The 21,962-nt window shown below is 42.1% G+C and overlaps 1 protein-coding gene across 7 annotated transcripts in view; it reads right to left on the bottom strand.

Moving 5' to 3' along the window:
• ZMIZ1 (zinc finger MIZ-type containing 1) overlaps window positions 1-21,962 on the bottom strand; it is a 359,077-nt gene that overhangs the window by 156,435 nt on the left and 180,680 nt on the right. For all 7 annotated transcript variants that reach the window (XM_042792940.1, XM_042792963.1, XM_042792956.1 and 4 more), the window contains one exon: window positions 6,749-6,858. In XM_042792940.1, the coding sequence (XP_042648874.1) occupies window positions 6,749-6,808 (60 nt within the window). In that variant the 5' untranslated portion in view covers window positions 6,809-6,858. The remainder of the gene's footprint in view (window positions 1-6,748; window positions 6,859-21,962) is intronic.

The following is a 21,962-nucleotide window of genomic DNA, read 5'->3' as shown; positions in this document are numbered from 1 at the left end:
CATCTTCATTTGTATGTGTTTACAAAGCTGCCCACACGTGCTTTGTGACCTGCTTATTTAACAGTTCTTCTTGCAAAGTGCATGGAAGCAATAAGGAGCCAACACCACCAGTGAGGAGACACCTCCTTCAGTAGATGACAGCAGAAGTCTGCACAGCTGAAGGCTCTTGCTATTAACAGTACTATCACCACTTCAAACAACTTTTTTTAAAACACCTTCTGCTTATGCAAACAGGTACAATGATTCTTATGTGCAAATGCTGTATAAATCATACCTGCTGTGGATTTGCTGTTGCACTAATGCACACAATGGAAGGGACTCGAGTAGCACCTGCATACGTGTGAAGGAGGAGCCAGAAATGGCATGACAGAAGCCAGAGACACGTTGCCAGCTACGTCACATGTTCACTGCAGACTCTGACCCGGCTGCTGATGAAAAGGACTTTCTGTGCTCATCTGACACCAAGGTGACACCACAGATCCAACTTCAGATTTCTAGAATTTTCACATGTTCATCCTTATTTACCAATAGGTAATTTTAAGCAATAGGCCAGATTAGCTAGCTGCACGGAAAATAACAAAATTATTCTAAATACTACGGGTACTAGAAGTTTTAAGTTTAAGTTTAAAACATGTATCTTTTCCTTTTCAAGTAGAGTTCACAATATTAACATCCCAACCCTTGAGGACAGGTGCTACAGTGAAACAAGCTGCAGAATTGGGAAGAAAAGTCCTGTACCCACACTGACTTTACCAGCCTGTCTCTAAAGTTGATGGGTTATATTCCACCCACTGGAATCTCATCAGATAAACAAACCAGACAAATCCTGCAAACACTGAGAAGTTGTTTTCTTCCCCCTTCCCTCCAGAAGTGCTTCTAGCACTTTGCCTCTTTGCTCTTTCTCCTGTGGCTTCGCTGTCTGAGCCAGAGCAGTCCCTACCAGGATGCAGAATCTAACGAGGCAGGAATGTTGACTGACAAGTCTCTAAATGGACTAGAGGAGCCAGGAAAGCTGGTCTGCTGTCAGTTTTTCCTAAACATACTTGACTCTAGCAGAGGAATATTCCAACAGACTGAGCATGAAAGTAGACAAGGAATTTGCAGCTATGGGTCTCAGAAGAACAAAAAAAAAAAAAAAAAAAAAAAATCTACTAAGACAGAATTGATGGACAACTCAACCAATAAGCTGTAACACTTCAGGCCCATTGGATGTCTTTTTATGGAAAAGAAAGGTCTTTTTCACCATTAGCCTTACTGCTATATGTTATTTCATATTCAGCTGTTAAAAAACCCTGTAACACTTATATGAGCTACAACCAAAAAATACATACCACAAATAAATGTGCCCTCCATAAGAATACTCCTCATTTTCAAAGTTCTTCAAGAATGAAATTTTCATGAAGCTTTATCAAACCCTTTTCATCTGTCATTTCATACCAGTCCATATTAACCAATCCAAAAGATTTTCAAAATGACATGTTTAGGATTGCTGAGCATTTACATGAGTCTGCAACAGTAACACTGAAGAGCAGAAGAATTAGCTCAAACATTTCAGGGCTTAAATGCTAACAGTTATGTAAATATACAAAGAATTCTATTTTCCTCTGAATTGCAAGCATCCAAAAACCCACTTGCTGGATGATGAAAGAAATGGGCATACTTGTTTCCAATCTGAGCAAGAAAATATCAACAAAAACACCCCACAATTGCAACTTTTAGCCCATCTCTCTGAGTGGCTGGGTAGGCATTATAAAGCATCACAACTGCAGCTATTCAGCAGACATTCTTCAAGGAAAGAGGGGAGAAATGCTAATGCTCCTAGAAACCAGCTGTGTGATGCGTGCCTCCAATGAACTGGGGTTCCTCAAGTGATCCAGCATCATCTGATGATATTGTGTCCTGATGTACCATGACACAAGCAGCAGAAACAGCCTTCTCTGTTCCTGCCATGACCAAATGCTTTTGACACCAGAGAGCCTGTTCATATTTCCCTTTAACCTGTTACTAAAATTTCAGCACTGCTTTAGTATGTACCCTGACAACTGTCCTCAGCACAGCAAGAAGATACCACACACCTATTCTGAAAGGGGTGGCTTCCTTGTAACTAACACAGAAAGATTTATAGAAAGAAAAATATAGAAATATTTTCTCCATCTTTCTCTTTTCAAGAATTTCAGAAGAGATGTATAGAAACCTTACAAACTGACTGACAGCAAATAGAGACATCAAAATGTAGAAGTCCCTAGATTTAAAATAGCTCTAGGCTTTTAAAGGGCACCCATTAGGGTGAGAGTAGAGAGGAGATGTCATGCAACCCACTGACTTTGCCTGGTATTTGCTCATATCACAAAAGGAAAATAACGGACAGTGTTTGATTAAAGCCATACCTCTGGTCTATGATGAAGAACGGTTTAAGAAAACCAGTCAGTTCTCAGTCGGGACTTCCCATGCAGCAGGAGCCAACCCAACTCCTTCAGAAGGCTGTGCCTGGGCCCTGGGGCGCTAGGGAAGCCCTCAAATTCAGCTCGGTGCCTGCCCAAGCCAGCTCCTGCTGCCCTGGAGCTCCACAGTGGATGGTGCAGAGCCACCCAAGCTGTGAGTACTCGGCAGTTAAACAGATTATTACTGCAGCTTCAAATAGAGCAGTTCTCAGGGGCTATCAGACCTTTGCTGATCACAAAATCATTTTGCATTTTTGTTTGTATGGACAAAGAATTAAAGAAAAAGTCTGCACCCTGAAGATCCAGACTCCTTCGACATACCCTGAAGAGTCTCCTGTGTCATGACAAACTAATTGCATGTGTTAAGGGAAGCGTGTTACTTTGGCTTTTTCCACTGTACATCAAAAAGACTATGTTTGATTTTAAAGCACATACACTTACAAATACTGAGGGAATCAGCTACAAAGAGACCACACAAGCTGTTCCAGCCTTCCACAGAAGTCTGGGGTTTTTTTAAGCGTAAATACACAGCCACCTCTTCAGTTTGCCCTTTCATCTATTCTGAAACACTTCTTAACACACACACACACACACACACACACACACACACACACACACTCTCTCTCTCTTCATTTCCTAACTAGCTGATCATATACAAGTTTTGGGTTTTCAGCTTTAAAGCACTAAAAAAGATGAAGGTAAAACACAACCTTGATCCTGGAACAGAAGTCAGCAAGGCTATTGTGGGTGTCTCACAAGTCACAGATCTGGGAAGAAAGAAGCCTGTCCTGACCCTGTGTTGAAACCTGATCTAGTTAAAGAGGCACATGGATTACCATTTATAGCCTTTCTCAGGGGCTGGGGTGAGGGGCAAGGAGGGCGGCAGACAGCTCTCGGTCTGGCTGCATGAGCCACTAGCTGCCAGCAAGGTTATAAAACATGCAGATGCTGGGCGCCAAGAAGGATGGCTTTCCTCCCCCTGTTGCAGCGCACCTTCCACACCACTGCTGTGTTAACCACCCTGAAAGCACATGTCTCTCCAGGAGAACAGCAGTAGCGTCTGTTCACAAGCTGGGAAGAAAGGCTAAAAGACTGGACCAGGGAAAAAAAGGCACACCGATTTTTGTCTGACCCTGCAGTTAATCCCCCAGATTGGTGAAGATACATTGATATGGCCATGCAAGTACGGCTTTGCTCCCCAAACCAATGCACATAACAGTGTGCAGTCTGGTTCTCTACAGGTGATCTGAAAATTACTCTTTGTGGTACCACATTAATTTTGCCAACTAATGACCTGTCTCAAAGAACAAGGTAAATTTCTCCAAACTGGAAATTTATGATCCTGTGACAGAGAGGTGACTCTCCTCCAAAAAGCTAGTCAGAGTCAGTTTCTGTCTCTTTCTTCACTATGGCAAAGGCAACAGCACAAGATTTTGGAACTGTGAAAAAGCAAAGAGCAGTCTCTATGCTAAGTTCTTAAACACAAAAAAAATCAGCCATTCTTTTCCAACAAAACTACAAGTATGTCCACTTTCACAAAAAAAGCTTCTGCTGTATATTTCTGGTGTTCAGCCACTGTCTTGACTAATACGCTTTTTCACGAGTTGAAAACAAAAGCATCCCCAGTCTCTTATTTGGGCTGGTGCAGAATGCAGGCATCATGAATTCACGAGCATGCCCACGTAGGACACCTCCTTGTCAGGCATCCTTTGCTGTCGGACAGAACAGAGCAGATATGCAAGCATGCCCCTGCCCACCTGAAAACCCCAAGCTTTCTTCCAGACAGGATCAAACAAAACCGCGAATGCTCCACGAATCCCAGGAAGTCTGACCTTCTTCCCTTCCCCTTGGCCTTCATCACTGAAGAAATATCCTAGCTGCGTATGTAAACCACCGCTATGTATAAACAAAGTTAGTGATTTAACTGACAGGGTACCCATTACATAGGCAAAAATGTCTCTTTAATCCTGTAAGAAATGTAATTTGATATTCTAATTAAAATAACACAAATTCTCTATGTACAGAAACCGACAGCTCTAGAAAAATTAACTGAGCAACTTCCTCCATTTGTCCCCACTTGATCTAAAGGACTGTTCTACCAGCTGGAAGGTTAAATTGTTCTGCAAGTCACTTCATTCTTCATCCTACGGGCTAGGATGGCCAAAAAGGACACCGATTTCTGCCAGTCAAGGGCATGCTTTTTCTGAGCCAGATAGTTGTTCATAAGAAAGTGGATAAAAATCCCAAATCCGTATTTCCCTCAGGCCTCTAAAGGGCCATGAGATGCATTAACTTTTACAACAGAGTGATGAAAGAGAGAGAGCCACCACAGACTGAGGCTGGATTATGACCAGCAATTCTGCAGGGACAGATTCCTATTTCTGCTCCTTGACCTACGAACTAGCTTTGTTTGATTTATCCCGAAATCCTCTCTTATAAAGGAAACATGGAGAGAAAAATCAGCTGGTTTAGGTATAAACTCTAGTCTTTTTCTATATCCCCCAAAGCATCCGCATGGCCAGACTTGCAAATAAACACACATTTTCTGTTCTTTGTATTACAACACATTCTAGAAAATACAAAAACTTCTACTAATATCTAGGCAAACATTACAAAACATAATGATGGAGACTGCTGAAACTAAGAGAATGAAATCAGATAGTCGTAGAATCAAGTATCTCAAGTTGGAAGGGACCCATAAGGATCACTGAGTGCAACTGTTCCTTGCAGGACTACCTAAAACTCAATCATATGACTATGAGCGTCACCCAGACACTTCTTGAACTCTGAGAGGGTTGGTGCCATGACCACCTCCATGGGGAGCCTGTTCCAGTGACCGACCACCCTCTCAATGAAGAGCCTTTTCCTATTGTTCAACCTGAACTTCCCCTGACACAGCTCCATTCCATTTCCTCATGTCCTATTGCTGGTCACCAGAGAGAGGAGATCAGCACCTTCCACTCCGCTGCCCTCCTTGAGGAAGTTGTAGATAAAAGAACGTAAGTTTAAAAACTCTAGACGCATCCAGTACCACCCCCATGATTATTTTTTACCAGTGTCTTTGATTTAGGGTGCCTGTGTCTACAACATGAAGAAATCTATGGATAGAGAAATGCTGCACTCCCTCAAGAATCAATACATGTGTCCCACAGAAAAAGTAGGCAGGTATATTTTTCACTTAATTAATGCAAGTATAAAAGTGAAACAGCAGGACTCTGGCCTCTAAGCATGCTATGGTCTGAACTGACAGAAAACTGCTCAGACAACAGGGAAAAATTATTTGGGAGTATTATTTCATGGCATACTGTCTTTCTGTTTTTCCAGTGTAACTCATAAAATTTCAACCATGAACTTTGGAGCTCATCTCGTGGATCCAGCTGGGACAACCAGTCTTCAAAATACCAGCGTGCAGCTTGCTTTTACTCACGTGTTTGCTGCGTGCATGGATTGGTTTAGAGATAAAAACAGGAAACATCAACATGAGAAACCCTTCTCTTGCTCACCTCCTCTACACAAAGGACTATTGCTGGAATTTTCTGTAAGGATTCTTGCATATGGAGAAGAATGTACATGAGGGGAGAATACATGCTGCCTGCGACGCCAAAGAGCAAAGCTCACTGAGAAGGGTAAAGCAGGGAAAGATGGCATCTGCTCATTCCATCCTTGCCTTTGTAGTTTCCTTGGTTATAAAAGCATTTGCAAGCATAGTTACAGTAGGGAAATGTGTAAATGAGATTTAGATCCCCCTGCCTTTCAGTGAATTATAAGGGCCCTTCATCTTCACAAACATATGCTTCTGAAAATTTTACCTTGCAAACAGAAGTTTTTACATCTCTGTGCAAACCGATTAACCCGAGCACTTGGAGGTATGCCAGCTGTCCAAGTTCAAGTCTCCAAGCAGTGCAGGTCTCAGGTCAGATACTGGATTAGAATCAAAACTGGCCTGTCAAAACTTTGGATTACTGTGCTCAGAGCACAAGTACGATGGCTGCCCGCTGTGACACCTTCAGGGCAGAGCTGGCAGGACTAGCAACACTGCTTTCAGCCGAGACAGATTTGTTGATTCTCCAGGCTGAGGATTTCTTAGAAAGGTGAAAGGGAAAGTTTGGCTTTTGAGGTTTATACAACACCTCTTGCAGCAGACATTATTCTCTTCAGTGAGATTACAATGTCTTATTTCTATCACTCTCCTCTCCTCTAAAAGGCAAGGATATTCATTAAGCAACAGGGAGCCATAATGCAGAACACACTCTGCCCCACAAAACACAATGCTTGCCTAGCAGCAATGATCTCCACCTTCAGCTTACCTGTTTTATGCACTGCAGCCGGTCATTGGTCTGCTGTATGTGCCTGTCCATAGAATTCATTTTGATTGTCTCCACTTTCTTCTACCTGAAAGCCATTAAAATCCCTCGATCTGCAAGACAAAAAAGACAGTAAAGATCACTGAGCAGTCTGTGCACTTTGACCACCTAAACAATCAAGCAGAGATGCTTGCAAGAAACCCCCTAGCACACTGCAAGATAAAATAATAATAATCCCAATAACAATGACAGTCTGGCTTTTACAAGGACAAGGCCATGGGGATTCTTCCTAATCTTTCTCTAAGACAAAATACCCTCCCTAAATATTAAATGAATCAGATATGGCAGAGTATTATATGGCCAAAAATAACACCAAATGTATTATGAAGACTCTGGATAGGCAAAATAAAAGCAACAGGTATACTTTGGACTCTCCTTCAACTAGCAGATCTATTTAATGAGCCCTTGAAATGGTTGAGATGACAGTGAGTGAAGGACTGGGATTCACAACTCAACCAAGACTTTCCGAATGACTAACTTTTCCAGATGCACAATCTACTGTAGACGGAAGAAAGGGCTCAGCGGTTCCTGCCTTGTAGAAAAATTGGGCTCTTTAAGGTATTCATAGCTGAACAAACTACTTGTTAGTTCTGGAAAAACTCATCCTACACTCTTTAGGACCATCTCTAACATACTGTGTAATTTAAGGCAAATTAAAACTTCACTGTGACTTTAAAAAAATTTAAAAATGGAAATGAAGGCTCAGAGTGGTGGTAGTAGTTTTAGTTCATGTTGCTACAGCTGTATAAAATCATCAAATGAAAACTGGCAACAAGTTATAACAATCTTTAGAGCAAACCTGAAGTCCCCTAAGCCCATCACTGGTGCTCTTCATGCTGAGTGATGTTTGTGGATACAGCTTGGTACACACTGGTGCCACCAAGACGAGCCCTGCTCCTTATATTTGTTAACTCTTTTTCAGAGCCGTGCTTTACATCATACTCCATGACCACACATAAGTGGATCTTTGTCAAGATAACAGTATGTGTCTGGAATCAAGAACAATGCCTGCAAGAGGGGGAAACAGTAGATGCTAAATCAGCACGCATGCATCATGCCAAATTCACTATTTACCTCTCCCCTATCCCTGTGTTCAGACTGGAGTAAAGGGTTAGCCATAGAACGAACAGCTCTACTAATCTGAAAGGCAGGAATGGCCAAAATGCTACTCACACTTGAACCAAGAGCAAGATGCTAAAAGCACAAATAAGCCTAAGTAAGCCTCCTGGTGTGGGCATGGTTTGCATTTCCCTGGGCCCCTTCCACCTGTTTCCTCTCTCTGGACTCACCTTACAGTTTTCCTATAGTGGCAGAACAGCAGATCATGAAGGCAGAAGCCAACAACTAATCAACAGTTTCAGTCCTTAATTCTTATTACCAGATTGCACTGTGACTTCTACTTATGTTTGAAGTAGAACTCCAGCCTGTACTTAATAAGCTGAGCAGTTTTAAGTGCTTTTTTCTAGAATTCACTTCTCAGGGGCCCAGGAATGTTTCACACATACACATGTATAGTCTGCTGTTTCTATCACTTTCATGGCATCTGAAACGCAAATGAAACCATAGATATTGTGCACTGGAACAGGAAAACAGTCTTTGCCTACAAATTCCTGTATCCTTTTACTGCAACAGAATGGTACAGTCTAAGGAGTTGTATCATCATGCTCACAAACAGGGAGTGGGCACAGATTCAGAAATATATGCCCAAGCGTATTTATATAAAACTTTATACTAGCACAATCAAGGTCCCAGACTCACACAGAAACCTTTCCCCCATGAACCTCTTCAGTGGCATCGAGCAGTTCGTTACCCAGAGAGCTGTCCATGACAAAGCTCTTTTCCACTCCCTACATACACATAAGAGAAAGCAAATTTTTCAGATAGTTGTTCGGTTAGAGAAGCTGGCTGTTCACCACTCCTACTGCACATGACTCAACATCTCCTCAGTTAAAGCACCTCTACAAGTCCAGCCCTGGCCATACTCAACCCCTTGGAGGAGAAGAGCGTTCCCCATGGTGGGAACCCTGACTGCACGGCTGTCACGGTGAGACAGACTCCAGACCACGGCATCCGCGTGAGATTCCTGTACCTAGCTGATAATGTTCTTCCATGGCTCCTGCCGGATTAGACTCAGGGAAAAATCTTTTCTGCCAGACAGCTAAATGAGGTCTTATAACAGCAGCTCAAGCTCCTCATCTCCACACTCTAGAAACAAGAGGGTTCAATAAAGCACTCCTGTCAATACATTAGAATACTTATGAAATGCAAAAGCCAGTTTCACACACAAGTATTATTGTTTGATTATGCCACTGCCACCTTCTCAATAGCAAATGCCATCCAAAGGTCCTTTAGCAAATGTAAATTGATATATTTCATTAAAAGCAAGTAATACAGCCTTATCTGCCTGTAAGACCCCCAAACAGACCTCAGTAGTCATGAAGTTTAATCTCTCAGTGGACAGCAGAGGTATTTATCAAGAGATAAGCTAGCCCAGACATGACACCACTTCAGCAGTGATCCATCTTACAAGCTGGGACACATTATCTGCATTTTAATTGAACATCAGGACAGACGGAGAAGGGCATGCTGAAAACAAATGCAGACATATACATGCACATAGATTTTTGTTGAAATATTTGAAGAAATGAACACTGAAGCTTTTTTTTTTCTTTTTTTTTTTTTTTTTTTTTTAAGAGGTCAGGACACTTTGGTTAACGAACCAGTAAACAAAACACCATATTTCTATTTGACTTTGTAACAAAATTTTTGTCTATTTTAGCATTACCTATTTAACCTCCTCAGTGCCATACAGCCACACAGAGAAACCAGGAGGCAAGCTGAGAAGAGTATCTATCCCAAGAAACAGATACACTGATACTCTGTACTGCCACAAAACACAATTCTCAAGTAAAGCCAGATACACCAGCACTCAGACTCATGGCTAGCAGCATCAGGAGCTGCCTCTGGTATTACAGGCAATATACTCGAGGGCTGAGAGACTGAAGATAGATTTTACAGAGACAAGGACAATGACTTGCATTCATGTACTGTCACTCACACCAACAAACTATTCCTGCACATTGATTTATGAACTGTAAGTATAATACCACCCCAGTTCTCTGTCTTCCAGTTAACCACAACAAAAATTGAAGGTTGCTCTCAGCTACCTGAACCACAGCTCACTACTGTACTTGTCCAAATTGTTGTTTCTCCCATATGGTATAGCTTCTCAAAGCCCACTTGGAAAAGCAGAGGGCAGAGAGCACATAACTAACTCGCATGACTGAGCAAGAGCCCAATGGGGCTCTTGGAGGCAGGTCGGGGAGCGCAATCCCCTGCTCTCCTACACAGAAATGCCATAACACTTGTCGCAAACTGATCAAATTCAGTATCATAAATAGTTCTGCTTTTAACACCCAATGGCTCCCACTGAAAAGCACTCTCCGAGTCTCACCCTTGCCCTTGTAGCTAGAAGTATTTTCACTTCTAACCTCAAAACCACTTGTTCTCACACTAGTAGTGCTCTCTGGCTAAAACAGTCTTTGCCCTGCCAGGCTCCCTCCACCTCTTCCCCCTCACTTTATGGACAGCCACCCACCAGCCCTTTATCGCTGCTGGTTTGCTAGTTTCACCAGTCCAAGTTCATTTATTTTCTTCTGGTCAAGAGAAGCCCTTCAGTCCACTAACTCCTCTGGGCAGTAACCATTTGTTGCCTGAACCAAACAGACAAAATTGTACATATGAAGGCTCAACCACATTCAATGACATTAACACTTCGTACTTGAAATATCCTGCTTCACCTCTGCAAGACTCATTTTTACCCTTCTCTCAGACACACCACAAGAGCATCAAATAGAATATTATTTTTCAGTGAGCATACTGGCTCTAAGCAATTTCTGCTGTAAAAAACATGGAGCTCATTAGTGGGAAACCATTATTATCTGAAAATTATTCATTCATAGGCCTCAGCACGATTTAAAAGATTAAACATAGAAAGTGAAAATTATCATACGGATCTGAAGTTTTACCAATGTAGAATATGCATTTTAACACCAGAACATTTTGTGTGGGAAAAAATACCAGCAGAATTAAATTTCCAGTAACAATACCTACTGTACAGGTACTGCGCAGCAGGAGATGTTGCTGATCAGGATTAAGGATACTGGCAGAGTGGGATAGAGAAGGGAATTTTACCTGGTGCTTCGTATCAAATCCCCTCGCTTTGGTGCGCACATTAGCCAGAAAGGTCGTACGCTACTGCTTTATATGCTAACTACATCCAAAAGGATAAACAAAAAAAGAAATGTTCCCAGCACCTTCTGGTAATTCAGCAATAAAAAGCCCCATTCTTCTGCTGTCTTTTCTGAGGTAAAGACCCAATCTCTCTCTCTTAAAAAAAAAAAAAAAAAAAAAATTATGTGACTTATTCTTTGCCTTCCTTCTTCCCTCCCCTCTAGCATGTGAGTTTATAGCCCTAGGCAGTAATTAAAGAGCCCTCATTTACATATTTATGATATCTCAAAAATGGAGAATGTGTTTTTTTAAAGAAACAGATGTATCGACCTGTTAGACTTTTATTTTTAAACCATAAGCATACTGAATATTTTTTCTTAAACCGTTACTACAAAACCCTCTTCAATATTGAAAAAAGAATGAAATTATGTAATGGCTGTAAGAAAGAGAATTTCGCAAGCTTCTGCTACACTCTGTGCTGGTTGAAAGTTTAAATTCGGAGTTTGCAATTATTGTATCAGAAATTGAACTTCAAATAATGCATTTAAGAAAAAATTTAGTGAAACGTGGTCTCTAACTGTTTGTAAAGCAGCCTCTTAAAAAAAAAAAAAAAAAAAAAAAAAAGTCCAGCATTTCAACACTGCTTCAAAACACTGACATATCTAAAAACGTACTGCAGTTTGAAAGTAAGTGTGGTTTCAGTTCTGCTCTGGGATGAGCTCCCCGCACGGCCAGGGCTGCCACCCACAGCAAGAACTCTGCCACCAGGGACCGATGGACCGCGGAAACCTGCCGGCCTGCAGCCAAGGGAGACCTGAATCGCCAGCAGGCCCAACCTTCTCCCCGGGGCACTCCTCACACAGTGCTTTTTGCTCTCCCTCCCCTCTTGCACGCCTGCTTCCCTCACCGCCGGGCAGACATGGCAGCAGAGCGGAGCTCACTGGAAACATGTCGCCTGCTGCCCAGCCCAGGGTGGTGCAGGCCCCAGAGCCTGACCAGGCCGGAGCACTGCTGCCCATCCCTCACCTGGGCAACTGTGCTCTGTTTCTTGAGAAAACAAGAACAATTTAGCAAATCATCGTTCCACCAGAAAGCCATTTTGAAAGCACAGAAGGCAGACCTTCTAGGGTGACAGGCGAGGGGTGTTTGAGGGCCAGGAGCACCAAGTTTCCACAGGGGGTGAGCACACCGCCAGCCGCGCTTTGGGGAGCTGCGGCTGCTATTGTTAACAAGATCTAATTTGGAGCCACTTCAAACTACTCAGTGGAAGGAGGACATGAAAAAGACACACAGAAAACCCTCATCAGTCAAGAAAGTCCCTTTTTAACGCTACCGAGCAGTCAAGAAGAAGAAAACTGTTCCCTAAGCTGGAATTCAACACAGCAGTTTTCAAACCTTCCTCTTCCCCTCCCAGGCCCATCCCACCATGGAAGAGAAATTGGTTAATACTGTTCATTCAGTCAGCTAAGACTAATAATTTCCTGCATGTCTCCAGTGTGCCAAAGGTCGTACGAGAGGGCAGACAATTTTTATCTAATAAGTGACTCTGATCAAGTAACAAGTCAAACTTGCGCGAGGGCAGGAGGGAACTGCCCTGGCTAACGACTGCGGGAGGGCGAGGGGCTGGGAGGGCGGGGGGGCCCGCGGCAGAGCTGCCGCCAGCCGGGTGGGCGGCGGGCAGCGGGCGCTGCCGCCCGGGCCCTGCGGGAGAGCGGGGCCCGCCGGGCTCGCTCCCCGCCGCGCCGGCAGAGGGCGCCGCAAGGCCGCGCCACCGCCCGCCCGCCCGCCCGCCCGCTCGGCCGCCGCCGCCGCCGCCGCCCTGAGGGGGCCCGGGGCCCGCCCGGCCCTCGGCCGCCGCGTTCCGCCGCTTGGGAGCACCGACCCCTGGGGAGGCGGATCAGACACCGCCCGGCAGCGCTCGGGAGCCGGTCACTTCCCATGACAAATTCAAGAAGCATCGGCTCCCTCGGCGCCCGGTCCTGGCGGTAAAATGTAGCAGTCCAGAGCCAAAACCTATCTAATCCCACCGGACATCTCCCTCAACGTTAAACATCTTCGAAAAAGTTGTTTCTTGAACTATCGGAACATACCTCAGTGTGTTCACACAGATTAATACTATTAATTGCGTATAGTTACATTAATTCTCCCTTTCAGTATTAGGCCAGTGCTCTCCTGCACCATAGCAAAAACGCCTGAAACACACAGACCTGTAGGCAGACCTCAAAAATGCAAAGGCAGAATGCAGCTCAGCACCTATGCGTTTACATAGGCACAGATGCATGGGCGTATGTCCTCGGACGGTAGTGAAAGGTCTTTAAGTCCACTTTTCTGTAAGAGAATTTTCAAAGATGCTCTTAAAGATTATTTTCTGGAAAAAGTTTAGTATCTATCCATGACAACTACTGTATTTCCCCTGCTAGATATGGTACTAAAAAAAAAAAAAAAAAAAAAAGTATAAAATGTCAGGTGAAAGACCATTTTAATCATTAAACACTTGAAAAAGGAAGTTGTTTTAATAAAGCGTTATTTACCATAAGCTGCTAAATAGCTACTGCTGTTGGCTTTGAGCTATTAAAAATGGCCAGATGTGAGACAAAGCAGCGTTTGTTATGCTGGGTGAGGAAGAATAGATATTTGTGCTGTGCTGCTTTCCATTGTTGCTCTACAAATGTGCAGTAATCCCCAGAAGACTTTCTATCATCTTTGACTGCGAGAAGGGGAAAGCAAGCGTGCGTGCGCTGCCAGCAGGCACAGCTTCAGCGAGGTGGGAGCAGGTTCTTGTAATTTATGGTGGCTTGAGCTGCAAGGGCTGGCAGTTTTGTCGGGTTTAAGGAAGCTGTTTCCGCAGCCATGTGCTTGGGAACATTTTTATATACAGAGCCTATTATATGCAGGCATGAACAGCCAGCCAGATACACACAAAAGCAAACCCACACATGCTTTTGAAAAAAAAAGACAGCATGACAGCTTGCATAAGCAAGCCTGCTGGACTCCTCTGGGAGGAGGAGCGGCAGTGCGCAGAAGTTGTTCAATCATGAAGCACATCTGCAGCCTGATTACAAAAGCAAAGGTGGTAGGGCTAGCTGGAAGCACACACGCGGCACTGGGGTATGACCTATGCTTAAAGTATAGGGATAAAAAGATAAAAAAGCCCCCGCTGAATGCGAGTGGTATCGCAGGGATGTAAAAATATCACATCTCTAGCTAAGGAGAGTGCTCTTTCGAGCCTGGACAAGTTGGTCACTGGCCAGCACTAACCGTAAAGCACACAAACTGCCTCCTGCACTGGCAGCCCCCGCTCACCTCCAGCCCGCTGGCTGAAATGACTGGTTTCCTCAGACCAAGAGCAGCATCTGCAGATCCCAGGTTCGGGTAATTGCCCTGCTGCGTGCTTATATTACAAGGTTGGTTTCCCTGCATTCCACCCAGCTCCTAGTGTCATCAGCTCTGTCAGCTTGTTATCTTTAGGGAGAGCAAGGAGGGAAAAGGACACTGCAGTTTAAAACAGCAAGAGGTAATAACACAAAATTAAAGACAAAACTGCATAGAAGTGTGCTCCTAGGGAGCCAGGGCTGACAGACCTGCTGTAGTGCTCTCAGAGGCTTTGCACACTCCAATATAGACAGATCTGCTAGAACAAACATTGACAGTTCCACAGCAGAATCCACTGATCCAGTGGTTTATTAAATGTACTGTAGCTTGCAGGTAAGAAATGCTAATCCTCATTGGGACAGCTACAAGCAAATGAGCCATCCCTAAAAGCTTGCAGGGTTGCACTCAAATCATTTCATAACCAGTGTCCCTGATCACTCATACAACAACGCTATAAAAAAACCCTCCTTGATAAATTTCAAATTCCTAAGCCAAGACAGAATCTATCATCTCTTCCCACCTTTCAGGCTCAGTGGGAGGATAGCAGAGGAAATCAGGTGAGCATAAGAACTCAAAAAGATTTGCATCCTGGCATGTGATGCTCCCTTATTTACTTAATGAAAGCTCATTTCTTTCAGAGGTTCTGTGGCAAGATGTAAAGTATTTGTTGAAAATTCTTTGTGTTTCCCTACTGAATACTTCCATTGAACGTTAAGTGTTGCTAACATCACCAGGCTTACATGCATTCTGGGGGCTGAGCCTATAGACTTGCTACAAAAAATGTGTGTGAACTGTAAATTTTTTCCAGCTTTTGCTAGACGATTATCAGCTACTAAAGAAAGCCAACTGGTTTGGACATATTCATCCAAGTTACTTTGCTTAAAACCTGGAAGATGAGCTACAGAAGACAACCTAATATAAGCACTTTCTAAAGGTACAAAGGAAACAGTAACAACCCAGTCAATTTGTACAAGGGTGGTCTCAAAAGCAGGTGGAAAGAAAGAGAAAAAATGGCACTGGCTGCATTTTTTTTTTTTATCATTTCAACAATAACCAATCAAAAAGTGAAGATGCTATTTTGTATTTGCTATGCTCTGATAACATCTCTCCTGAACCAGACAGCCTGCTATATAACAAAGAGAGGTCAAAACCTCTTGGGCCAGCCCAAAGAAATGCTCCTAGTAAGAAACGTCTCAAGCCCACTGTGAATTAGAAATGAGAAGGATCTGCATTCTGACACTGAATGCCCTCTTTCTTATCTGATGAAACTAGGCATGTTTTGGAAGTTGAACTATATCATTTGAAGGAAATTGTCTGCTGATTTCTTCTTGTGATACTGTATCATCACAACTTCTATTCCTCATTACTGGGTGGCAACACAAAGACAATAACAATCCCCCATCCCCAAACTACGCGGCACCCAATAAAGGAATGAGGATAGATTCTGACTCCTTTTTTTTTCAGCAAGTTTAGCATTGTGAAAAGGCATATAGTCAAAGTAGACAGTAAGTTCTCTTAATGGTCTATAAACATAAGATTTATTCACCTTTTCTTTCATCTTATAAGAACTAAGAAACTGCTCCCAAGACGAGTGATTTCTGGTAAGCCACTTCTTTGGAGAAAATCACTCAGGGAGAGGGAAGGAGAAAGAAAAGCAGCATTACCTCAATCAACAAAGTCTCTAGAGTCTCTAGCACAACTGAATAGCTGCTTTGGGATGCAGGCTCTAATAACTTTGATATCTGTCATTATCCTGGCCTGTTCTGATGAAATTTAAGTAAAGATTTACCCAACTTCCCAGAACGGAAAGAAGATAAATTCCAGGAGGACTAGCAAAACCTGTAAAGGCTAAATATAGCTGAAGAAATAAGGTAGAAATTGGATGGCTGTGGATTTTTGTATCCAGAGAAAGAGCAGTTGCTGGCAGCCAAATTATATTTTATGCACTGCTTTCAGTGGCTACCCAAATGTGGCGCTCTCAAACTCTCCACTTATTTTGTATTAGGACAATTTGGTGCTGGTGGGTGCCATTTCTTTAAAATAATTTAAACTAAAGATACTGGACATCTAGACGCAACATAAGCACAGTTTTAGTGAGCTCTGTAGTCTATTTTATCATCTTTTTAGGCAGCTGATTGGCGATTCATCCATATTAATCCTTCTGGACCTGTAGAATACATATTAAAACCCAAGGTATTTGGTTTTATTGAACTATCCTGCAGACAGACATCCAATATTTCAAGTCACCACCAAATCCTAAGAAACCTTGCTGACAGTCTGGGTAAAATGATCCAGGATTGGACAAGCAAAATGACTGTGTATCCCTCAAGGAAAACTTTTTTGTACATACGCAATGAAGCATTGTGTGAACACAATATATTGGGAGGCTTGAAATGTGACTGCTATTTATGTTAGTCTCAACTGCTAATATTCAAGCACCTAAAACACAACCAAAGTGACAGATCCATTACTACTGTAACTTTACAAAGAAGCCCAGAAATATTTTGACATCCTATGGCTGATTTTGAAAGCAGTGTAATTTAAAAACTATTTCCAACTGCAGCACCTTCATTCCAATAAAGTCAAAGCTGCACATATCCCTACTATTTGACTATCTAGAAAGTTGTTGTTGCTTTTCCTGTTTTCTACGTGCCCATAATTCCAGTAAGGTGGAAATTCTTCTAGGCACCTAGATCACAAAACACTGCAGGGGCTTTACACAGCAATGTCTGCTGCCTTCAGGAAAAATTTTAACTGAAACACCCATGATCATCTGCACTGCCCCACTCTGTTTCTCACTATCTTATCACTTGAGAGGACCTTTATATCTAGAAACCGGTCTTTGAGAATTGCCAGTATCCCTGAGCTACTTTACAGGCAAATGAAGAGATTTTTACACATACCATTAAATAAATTTTCATTTTACCAAGAATCTTAACAGACAATTATGTTTTAAAAGGTTTGATGGATATCATGGTTAAAGACTTGTCACCTCCTCGGTTTGCAAACCTCTTGGGATAATCAGGAACAGATTTCAGTAGCATTTCTTCTGAAAGCACGGATCACTCATAGCTGTACCTCCAGTAGGTCTCTCACCCTCAGGTGATAGCACGAGCAAAGCTGAAATGGCATTTGGCAGAATACAACATAGATATCGAGCAGATGTTTAAAAATCCACTCAAGTATTTGAAAGCAGCAACTACACAAATTCTTAACTGGGCCTGAACAAAAGCTACTGTGATGGGAAAGACTAGGAATCAATGTGGTATCCTCTGTTCAGAAGAGGAGGGCACAGTTCCCATCATCACCACTGCTGTTTCGACTGGAAGAGGCCAGGAGTGAGCCCGACAACTTATGAGTGACAGCTGTCTTACAAACTGAAGCAGGCAGACTTCCCATCTTTATTACAGACAATGTAAATAGAAACACTATTTCTAATGAATTATTTACAATGAGGTCCATAAATTAAGACACCTAGACTGTCTTGTGGTTTTCGTATCACTGTCATTATTACAAAGTATCTGCCCAGAAGCTTTTCCCCATAACCGCAGGGAAAAGGCAGCCCTGTGAACAGAGACCTGAGTTCTTCTCCTGACTAACCACCACCAAACACTTCACTTCTTCAGCTCCTCTGGTTTTCCAATTACATGGGGAGCTCCTCAGGGTGAATGCTATCTCCACCAAATAGACGTAAAGTGTCTAACACAAATCACAATTCAGACTGAGGCTAGCACATGCTAGTTTAATATAAACAACGAAAAGTGATATGGTAAAATCTGTGATGTATGTACCACTATAAGTTAAGGTTAAAACACCTAATATTAGCATTCCTGCAATTTCAAGCCAAATTTCCAACATCCAGCCAGACTTCCAAATTTAGAATTAAATTAACCTGATAAACTTACACTGTACATCCAGATGACATCAGGATAAAAGCAATTGAAGTCCAGATGGCATTTTCTTTTCTTCTACTCGTATCTTTCCTTTCTTATTTTTTGTTTAAATGGTTATTACGACACAATGCAATGGATCTCAAAAAGCTACACACTTTTCTTCTTTGATCCCAACAGCAATGCTACAGACTCCCAAGGTCAGCTTTATAGCCTTGAAGTTTTTCTGAATCCCTGCCTGATTAGACGTACTCTGGAGCAACTTTCATTCTGATCAAACATGACGTGCTGGCGACATGCATACAAAGCTGGCTCAGCAGCCGTGCAGCAAAGCCTTCAGCAGGCAGGAGTAGGTGTAATGTCTGATTTGAAACAATGCACAGCTCCCCCGAAAAGGAAACAAGTATCCCCTTTGAAAAGGTTCTGATGAACTCAAGGACAGACACTGTGGTGACAATTTCAAACCTTGCAGAGAATAAAACTGCTTCTATCCAACTTCTCCTTGTCCTTTGCTCTTGATTTTTGTCATCCTTGAGTGGCTGCATTTTGGCACCTTTTTTTCCTTGAGTAACCGGCACTCATTAAATCTGAAATCTGGAGGGATACCTTTTGAAAGATGGTTCATTTTTTTAAATCCTAGCTGCCCACTACGCCACACTGCAGGATTAAAAAGGCTCCTGATTATTGCATGGCTGACCCAAGTAGGGATATAAAAGGAGAAGGCAGGCTGGCACAAAACGGGCCATGCTGCAGGAGCAGCCCGTTTGCTCCTGTCCCACCTGGGACAAGGGAACCAATTCAGACAGTTAGTACCAGATCTGAGAGTTTTTATTTTTTCTGATTTTGCTTCTCATAACATAAATCAAGCCATGAAGAAGAAGTTATATAGTAATCAGGAGCTCTTCCTTCCCAACAAAAAACCATCTCATTAACTTTCACTACTTCAAATTAAGAACTACTTTGAGCTACCTTTTCCATAGGCACCTCATTTATTTTCAAATCTCTCAAGTATCACTAAGGACGTAAGTTAGTTATTGCTGCCACTGTTCAGACTCAGTGTATCAGAGCTGACATTTTTGCTGTCCTCCTTGTTGTAGATTCTGTTTAGAGACTTGTTCAAAACTCTATAAAGGATTGGTTTATATTAACCTGCAACTCAAGTTTCTTTAAACCTCAGTATCATAATGCAAGTGCTTTTAATACATCACACCTGTTCCAGAGTTGAGAATTACTAATGGACCGCATAGCAACTGCAGTGCTATTATACAGCTTGGGAAGAAACCCTCTGGTGGGTTTAAGAAGCAAAGGTCCCGAGAGCTTTCCGACTGGCCTGTGAAAAATAAGTCACCAGCATAAAATTTTTTTGAATAAGGCTCTTTCCTCGTGAAAAGCAACTAAGCAGCTATCTATAAGGCTTTGATTAAATTAACACACAAAAATACATACACAGGCACACATGCACAGATATAACAGGATGAAATGGTAGGGAAGAAACAATTTATGTGTACAGACGCCTATAAATACTTTCTTGCAAGATTGAACAACAAATCCTAAGTGTTACGGAACACAGGGGGAAAAGTTTATACAAGCGATATTTAGCAGATTTGTTCCAGAAACAGGGATTTTATTATGCAGTTTAATTCATCTATCATGCAGAACGTGCCTAGCTTTGGCCTAGGTTTTTATGAATCATCCCATGTACTAAATTATAAAGGGAAAATAATGGGAAATATGATACGGTTTGTATCATACTGCCACATCCCTACCTGCAAGAAATTGAATTTTTAAATTAGCTTAAAACATTCATTTAACAAAACATGTTCAAGAATCGAGCAAGCAATTTAACACTTAACAGAATAAAGCAGCCTTTAACACCGACGATGACCCAGTGGGCCTCCTCGCGGGTTCAGCGAAGCACGAGCTGCCTTGTCAGTCTCTAAGAACAAAGTGGGGCCAGTACGTAGAAGGGAGCCATTTAGGACACGCACTGGCAAGGAAAATATCAGAGTTGGAAGGTCATATAAATTGCTAGACATGGAGACAAGATCTGTCAAAAAGACAAACTACCTAACAATTTTAACCTATTGGCTAGAGCTGTCCATGTCAGCATAATGTTAACATATATTATAACCTCATCGCAAAAAAATCCATGTAGATGGAAGGAAACTGCAGCACAACTCCCTCCCTTATCTTCTGTTTAGACAGGAACTCATTCTAACAGAGGCTTAAGGAAATATTTTCTCTGTTTTTTTTTTCAGCTGACCCGAAAGTATTATACAAATTACAAGTGAGACTGAAATTGTTAATATGTTAAAAACATAGCTGTCAATTCGATTCCTCTACAGTTATAGAGTTTACTGAAACACCCATCACAAGCACCTCTATTTTTGGACAACAGTGAATTTTTAAATACTTACTCTTTTTATTTATTTTTAAACAAAAGGTTTTCTGACTAGTCACTGAAATATTTAAAATAGAAAGGTGGGCATTTGCTAGACAGGATATTAACTTCTTTGTACTTTAAATCATCTGCATTTTTCCCAACTATTTCAACTCAATCGTAAGTATGGAGCTGCGATTGTTCCTCTACCAGATGTTGATGACTCTCCATTTTTAATGTAAAATCATCTCATGATTTTACTTCTGTTGAGACCACTGCAACTTTTCGAGGCCACACGATTTTTACTTGCCATCTCAAAGGTCCACTGCTTTGCAATTTATTGCTTTTGTCATCCCTCCCCTGGCCTTATTTGGATCAGCATTAGAGAGAAGGCCTTTGGGAAGGCCTGGAAGTATTCGTCGAGTTAGTAGGTGGGACGCTTCCCTGGGAGAGGGTATTAAGCTAAACCTCCAGGAATACATTCAGTGAATCCTGATATTGTTAATCCACCAGGGTTTATGCATGAAATGTGACATGTGAGATTAGTTCAGAAGCATCTGTTCATAATGCCTAGAACTGAACCTCCAAGAATGTACTGCACATCATTTTCAGAAAAAAGACACCTGCCTAAAACTGCATCTCCATACTGAGCCACTGAAGCAAAAATCTGATGATTATAAAACTGACCGGTTGCTCATATTATGACTCACTAAGTGACGCATGAAACCCACATGACAAAACTCCCTGCAAGTTCCATTAGGTTAAACTCCACTTACGGTGCTTACCCTACTTCCAGTAATCTTTTATTCTTGAAGAGTAACTCAGGATACTTATCCTTACATGTCATTTTTCATAGTAATTACCCTGTTGAGCAGCTGACCAATGAAGAAAACCAAAGTCAGAAAACAGAAAATAAAAATTTCCGGATTTCTGATTTTTTGCTTGAGTGTTTTTGTTGTTGTTCTGTTCACTTATTTTCCTAAACACAATACAAGCAGAAGCCAATTTTAAAGATTTTGTAAGGGCAGTGTATATTCCCTCCCAGCTATTCAAGCAGGCAGTAGGTATTCATGAGTACTGAGAGATGCACATAATTATGCCTGAATGATTATTTACCCAGAATGAAGAGCAACTGTGAAGCATCTATCACACTCTGTTCCAGGTCAGAAGTTTCAGCTAGACATTTTAAAAGAATAAAAAATAGCATAATGTGGATGAAACAACCAACAATATACTGAAGCACCATGACTACTGAGCAGACAAATCAAAGTGTTTCAGAAAC

Source organism: Tyto alba, unplaced genomic scaffold (assembly GCF_018691265.1).
Source record: "Tyto alba isolate M040663 unplaced genomic scaffold, T.alba_DEE_v4.0 Super-Scaffold_1, whole genome shotgun sequence".
NCBI classification, from domain to species: Eukaryota; Metazoa; Chordata; class Aves; order Strigiformes; family Tytonidae; genus Tyto; species Tyto alba.
This window is presented reverse-complemented; position numbering and strand designations above follow the sequence as displayed.